The sequence below is a fragment of the Sprattus sprattus genome (genome assembly GCF_963457725.1).
Source record: "Sprattus sprattus genome assembly, chromosome: 6".
Classification (NCBI taxonomy): Eukaryota; Metazoa; Chordata; class Actinopteri; order Clupeiformes; family Clupeidae; genus Sprattus; species Sprattus sprattus.
Genome location: NC_137925.1, coordinates 10,560,625 through 10,568,124, shown reverse-complemented (window position 1 = coordinate 10,568,124; position 7,500 = coordinate 10,560,625). Strand labels below are relative to the sequence as shown.

Genomic DNA, 7,500 nt, shown 5'->3' with positions numbered 1-7,500 from the left:
AGAGAGACAGAGATAGAGAGAGCGACAGAGAGAGAGAGAGAGAGAGACAGAGACAGAGAGAGCGACAGAGAGAGAGAGAGAGACCGAGATAGAGATAGAGGAAGAGAGAGACAGACAGAGAGAGAGTCAGAGAGAGATAGAGAGAGAGAGAGAGAGAGAGAGAGAGAGACAGAGATAGAGAGAGCGACAGAGAGAGAGAGAGAGAGAGAGACAGAGACAGAGAGAGAGACAGAGAGAGAGAGAGAGACCGAGATAGAGATAGAGGAAGAGAGAGACAGACAGAGAGAGAGAGTCAGAGAGAGATAGAGAGAGAGAGAGACAGAGATGGAGGCACACACAGAGAGGGCATGATAGAGATATAGTGAGAGGGAGAGACAGGAAGGGAGAGAGATAGAGAGAGCTAGAGGAAGAGAGGTAGAGGACGAGAGGCCCATAGATGTCTCTTCTGACCCTAACCTTCAAGACACCTGATGGGTCCTGATCACAGCGATCATGTGAACTTCGACCTTTGGGAGTGCCTGCTCAGATGCTGGTCTGCAGGTCACCATTGAGCAGCATGCCGTGTGTCTCTATGGTGACATTGTTGACCATGCGAGTGCGCTCGTGCCGGCTGTCACTGCGCTCGATGTCGTCGAGGCCGGGGGTGCGCCGCAGACACAGAACGTTCTGGAAGCTCTTGTTGAAGTTGTCGGAGAGGAAGGCGTAGAGCACGGGGTTGGCACATGAGTTGGCATAGGCCAGCGCCACCACCAGCTCAAACGTGCTCTTCAGCGTCGACGTGGTGCTGATGGAGCCAGTTACCGAGGTAACGTTGAACACGTAGAAGGGCAGCCAGCACAGGACGAACACCACCACCACGATGGACACCATCCGCGTCACTCTCCGCTCCGAAAGCCGGCGCCTACTGGAGCCCGCACGAATACCCGACGACTTCACCTGGAGGCCACACACAGGTTCTGTTACAGTCACCCAGCAGATTGAATTCTAACCCTAACCCTTAGCCAACATGAAGCTAACCCTTTCACTGTCTTACCCTTAGCCAACATGAAGCTAACCCTAAGCCAAAATGAAGCTAACCCTTTGACTGTCTAACCCTTAGCCAACATGAAGCTAACCCTTAGCCAAATTTAAGCCAACCCTTCCACTGTCTAACACTTAGCCAACATGAAGCTAACCCTTAGCCAATATGAAACTAAACCTTTCACTGTCTAACCCTTAACCAACATGAAGCTAACCCTTAGCCAACATGAAGCTAACCCTATGCCAAAATGAAGCTAACCCTTTCACTGTCTAACCCTTAGCCAACATGAAGCTAACCCTTAGCCAAAATTAAGCTAACCCTACCACTGTCTAACCCTTAGCCAACATGAAGCTAACCCTTAGCCAATATGAAGCTAAACCTTTCACTGTCTAACCCTTATCCAACATGAAGCTAACCCTTAGTCATCATGAAGCTAAACCTTAGCCAACATGAAGCTAAACCTTAGCCAAAATGAAGCTAAACCTTTCACTGTCTAACCCTTAGCCAACATGAAGCTAACCCTTAGCCAAAATGAAGCTAAACCTTTCACTGTCTAACCCTTAGCCAACATGAAGCTTCTTCTGTGCTTGTTTCCCTCTTTATCAGCAAAAATGTCTACATGTGATAACATTTGAACACAGATTGAGGTATATTATTAATACTTCATTGATCAGACTGAGATATTTTATTGATATTACACTTAGTAAATAGTTCTGACTGACATGACTGAGTTGTGTAGTGGGCATCACCTTGACGACGATGAGCAGGTAGCAAAGGCAGATGACGGCGAGTGGGAGGCAGAAGCCCAGCAGGAATGTGTAGAAGATGAACGCCGTGTTGAAGAGGTCCTGGGGCTCGGGCCACAGCATGGTGCACACGTGTGTGTCGCCGCGGGCGTTCAGGCCGCTGAACACCATCACCGGCACGTTCACCACCAGCGACGCGCCCCACACACACACGCTCACCCACTTGGCCACGGTCGGCTTTCGCCAGCGGGTGGAGCGGATGGGGTGCACCACGGCCAGGTAGCGGTCGATGCTCATCACCGTCAGGCAGAAGATGCTGGTGAACTGGTTGAGTGAGTCGAGCGTGAGGACCACGCGGCAAAGCGTCGCCCCGAAGGGCCAGTCCACCAGCGCCAGCTGGGAGGCGATGAAGGGCAGGCTGACCATGACCAGCACGTCCGCCACCGCCAGGTTCAGGATGTAGATGTTGGTGACCGTCTTCATCTTGGCGTAGCGCAGGATGACGTAGATGACCAGCGCGTTTCCACACAGCCCCACCGCGCACACGGCAAAGTACAGGAAGGTGATGAGCGGCGAGCTGTTCTTATCGAATGGCGCCGCCTGGGTTCCGTTTGGGGTTGGAGCCACTGACACCTCGGACTCGTTGCCCAAGAAGAAGGCGACATAGAGCAGCGGGTCCGGTTCTGCCAGGGTGGGCAGGGCTGGGTTTGGGTGAGGGAGCAGCCAGGGGTCCGCGTCATCAGTGGTTGGGTTCATGGTACTGATGGAGCAGTTCTCTACACAGAACACAGTAGAACCATCAGCCACCTAAGAACAAAAACAAGCAAACCAATGAATGTATTCGTGTCCGTTGTCAATCTGTCCATTGACATTGGAACACAGGTACCCAAAATGCATTGCGATAAGTGCATATGAGAGAGATGGACTTCTCATGAGATGGGTCTCAGACCCCACCCACTGCTCCAGGAGTAGGAGGAGTAATAGTCTGATTGACAGATCTCAGACCCCACCCCCTGTTATAGGAGTAGGAGGAGTAATAGTCTAATTGACAGATCTCAGACCCCACCCCTTGCCCCAGGAGTAGGAGGAGTAATCTTCTGCTTGGCAGATCTCAGACCCCACCCCCTGCTACAGGAGTAGGAGGAGTAATAGTCTGATTGGCAGATCTTAGACCCCACCCCCTGTTATAGGAGTAGGAGGAGTAATAGTCTGATTGACAGATTTCAGACCCCACCCCTTGCCCCAGGAGCAGGAGGAGTAGTAGTCTGATTGACAGATCTCAGCCTGATATGTATGAGAGCATCTGGGACACTTAATAAATACAGGGTTACAGTTCCCCATCAATGGCTTTATAACTATACAATTATACAGTTCCCCATCAATTGCTTTATAACTATACAATTATACAGTTCCCCATCAATGGCTTTATAACTATACAGGGTTAGGGCTTAAGATTCAATGGGACCCATGGCTTTATAACTATACAGTTCAAACGGGACCCATGGCTTTATTACTACAGTTCCAATGGGACCCATGGCTTTATTACTATACAGTTCAAATGGGACCCATGGCTTTATAACTATACAGTTCCAATGGGACCATGTGAAATGGTTAGTTTGATGAATCCTCATTGGCTAGTTATATAGTTCCCCATCTGTAGCCCCTCCCCCATTCACCTCCCAGCATCCTTTCCACTCAGATGAGCCTCCAAATAAAATTTCCATTAGTGTGGAATTTAGTGTGTGTTAGAATGGAATGAAGAGTGTGTTAGTATGGAATTAAGTGTGTGTTAGTATGGAATTAAATGTGTGTAAGTAAAACTTCAAAACAAAGTGACAAAAATCAAGTATTCGCAAGAGTTCGTTTTGATCTTTTTTCTTTGTCTTTATTAAAGAAATAAGGTTGAATTTACCAAATGAAAAAATGCTGAAGCTTGAACATAATACAGTTACTTCACACAACAAATATGTTTATATACGTTGTTATTACTTTCTTAATTTAGCTCATTTAGTGAATAATAATTAGTTAGAGTTACTTACAAATTTAGCAAGTCGAATTTATGCAGTTTATAACAGTTTTTTAAGATTTTAAGCTAAGCCCGTGCCTGATTTCTCACAGTGTAAACTGTGATCAGCACTCTCCAACTGAAGCGCTCTTTTCTCTCACCTTGTTTACTTTCTCGGGTCCAATGGTACTTTGGCCCTAAGAGACTGGCCTCGTGCCTCGCTCCCCTCCGCTCACTGTGTGTTGACTCAATTGATTTGTGCTCTCAGAAACCCCCCACGCGCAGCCACGTTTATTTAATTTCATGACTAATTAAAACCCTGAGGACGTCATGATTAAACAGTTTTATGAAAGCTGTTCTGCTTGTAAATATGTGTGGATCGAAAGGCTGTTGTGTCTGTTTACAGGCGCCCCGCGCCTCTCCTGCTGTGTGCTCCAGGACATCACGCCGACGCTCGAGCTCCTGTCCGCGCGCTGTGCTCATTAATTTGGGATCATCTCGCGACCCCGCTGTCCTTGGTGTTGCGACATGGATAACAAGAGCCGCGAGGTAGAAACAGTTGGCTGAATGTGGCAGATATCTGTGTCGCTTTGTGAAAAACTGGTAATTAACCAGTATTAATGAATGTAGCGCTCGCTCTGTCCCATTTTAAACTCGCTAGGCAGCTGTTCCCCCCCGGGCACTGCGCCATCATTAGCATGAGGAGTGACCAGTGCTCCCGCTTAAATCGTTTACGTGCGGTCCCCTGTCATAACAGGCAGGTTAGTGGCGGACAGATTATCCTCCGTTTAAGGAGGTGATGGTTTGATAATGAACTTAATCTTCCCATTTTGAGTTTGAACTTATTTACTCTGGTCTGCCATCGGGACTCGCCGAGTATCAGGTTGTGCACACACACACACACACACACACACACACACACACACACACACACACACACACACACACACACACACACCAGGTGGCGAAAAGAAGATGCCAATCCAGTTCAGTTCTTTCACAATAATAAGAATAATTGCATCAGAGAATCTCATTTTTAAAAACTCGGCCCCAACTAACTAATAGACTTAATAAAGTCAAGTTTGCTCCCCACACACACTGACATATACTACATTGTAGACTCATAATTGTTAAGAGTGTAGAAATGACAGTGAATGCGAAAAAAAATAGTGTATTGTAATGGTTAACTTACAGAAATATAAAATCCTTCACCGGAGCAGTGGGATTGCTTACCTGTAACTGGGAAGTTTCAATACTCGAAAGACAGAATCCGCTGCACGCGGTCTGGCTGTTGTGCCACTGCGTTAACGACCCTCAGAACTCATTCATTCAGACGGGGAGATAGTCCCGAATATTTCCTTCGACCATCGACATAGGCTGACTGGTGTTTTGTCTTGATGCGCATTTAAGGATTTGTTTTAAAGTTTATGGCACGCAGAATAAGAACTGACCGCTCCAACGTTCTGTTACGCATCACGCCGAAGTTCCCCGGAGATAGTGTCAGGTGCGCGAGCGAGTCCGTGAGGTGACGATAACCAATTCGTCCGAGTGAGGGTCCTCGCGTGCTGTTGGTGAGATTGCAGATATCTGCTGTGCATGTAGATGGAGCTGCCGACCCGCTGAGCTCGCGCCGCCTCTTCGTCTTTACGACCGGACTCCACCAAGCCCGGTTGCGTCCGCGTGGCAGTAGACCGTATCTCAGCGTTGGTATTTTATGACTACACATCCACACACACTGTCATCGGTTTTTCATCGTCCGTTTCTTTTACACACACATTTATTTCGTGCATCACCTCCCCACGAGTTTTAAAAATAATCCCGCTTGTGGGAAGAAGATAACGGGAAACCGGACCTCGGTAGGTGCCGTTCTCACGGGAGATGACATCCATCTCCATTAGAAGCGCTTGACTACGCTGTCATTTCTCAATGGCCGCCTCGCCCCCTTATAAATGATGTTCTATTTGGGGGGTTGATGCTGAGAATGGCAGGACCTCTTTGGACATACTTATGGGCATGATGAGAGGAGATAGCATTGAAGCACACAAACACAAACACACACACACACACACACACACACACACACACACACACACACACACACACAGTCATGGGAAGGGAGATGGCGAGGGAGATGGATGGCCAGGATCCAGTGGTGAAACCCAGTACACTAAAACAGTCAGGTGTGAAGTCCATTCCAAACCTTGTGCTTGGCTAGTTATTGCATTTGGTCAAAGCCTGTGATTTGGCTAATTATTGCATTTGGCCAAAGCCTGTGATTGGGCATGAGTGGGAGTTCCACTTTTTAAATGAATGTTGCCTTCTAAAAAATATAAGAGATGAATTCTTCCCTAAATTCAAAATGATCCACCAAAACTTTGAAAAGTCTGAGGAAAATCAAATTTAAAAAATATTACTTGGCGAAGAAATGGAAAGTGCCAAAATCACAGCAACATACCCTATCCACCAAAACTTCGAAAAGTCTGAGGAAAATCAAATTTTAAAAATATTACTTGGCGAAGAAATGGAAAGCAATCACAGCAAGATACGTGGAAGCCTGCCATAGGGAAAGGGAATCATTTCATTAGCTGAACAGCTGAAGAGACAGACACACACATGCACACGCACACACACACACACGCACGCCCGCACACACACGCACGCCCGCACACACACAATGGTTCAGGTGCTTGCACTGCCACCTCACAGCAAAAAGGTCATTGGGCGCTGTTGGTTCTTGGGGGGAAGGTTCTATCCAGATCTTCAGTGCTCAGGTGGGTTATCTCCCGGGCTTTTCTGTGTGGAGTTTGCATGTTCTCGCCCGTGTTCACAAGGGGTTTCCTGCACTAAGAACCCCAGCAGTAAAAGATGCAGAAGAACAGATAACTCTCCTGTCCATCCCTGACCAAGACAGACATGATCACTGGACTTGGTCCCTGGGCGCCTGGCTGACCTGGAGGAAGGGCAGCCCAGGGTGGGATACATGCAGAGGACACATTTCACTGCGACCTCTTCGGCATGCGTGTGTGTGTGTTTGTGTGTGTGTGTGTCCTGTGTCGCCACCCTTAAAAGTTGGAAATGACCTTGTTGGAGGACACACACACACACACACACACACACACACACACACACACACAGGAGGATAAAGAGAGAGAGAGAGACCCACACACACACACACAAACACACACACGCACCCACACACAGGAGGAGAAAGAGAGAGACCGCCCTTGTTGGAGGTTGAGTCATAAGTGCTTTTGGCCTAAACATCCGGTGGACATTACCCTGTCCGTCCGTCTGTGTGTGTGTGTGTGTGTGTGTGTGTGTGTGTGTGTGTATGTGTGTGTGTGTGTGTGTGTGTTTCAGTGTGCGTATCAGTGTATGTGTTTTTGAGTGTTTCAGTGTGCATATATCTGTGTGTGTGTGATTATATGTTACACAAGTGTATATGCACTGTAAAATGTTACCAGAGTTTTACAATATTTTACTGATATATTTCACAATAAATCATCGTAATGTTACTTTACAGGCTTTACCTGTAATAATCACAATGTCTTGTTGTAATGTAGACTTTACTGTGAAATCAATGTAGACACAGTAAGTTACTGTGAAAAAAACGATACCGGGATTTCACAGCATTGTATGGGGTTATTTCACAGTAAAATACTCTATTCAAATCATCCTTTGAGATAACCCAATACATTACTGTAAATTTGAATTGCACTTGAACTACG

At 47.2% G+C, this 7,500-nt stretch overlaps 1 protein-coding gene across 1 annotated transcript; it reads right to left on the bottom strand.

Annotated features, from left to right (window-relative positions):
• Window positions 1-522: 522 nt before the first annotated feature.
• sstr2a (somatostatin receptor 2a) lies at window positions 523-4,215 on the bottom strand (the record flags this gene model as incomplete). Its single annotated transcript, XM_080840808.1, has 3 exons — window positions 523-936; window positions 1,771-2,574; window positions 4,177-4,215. 3 exons carry the CDS (start codon window positions 4,213-4,215, stop codon window positions 523-525), a joined length of 1,257 nt encoding a protein of 418 aa, XP_080696934.1.
• Window positions 4,216-7,500: the final 3,285 nt, after the last annotated feature.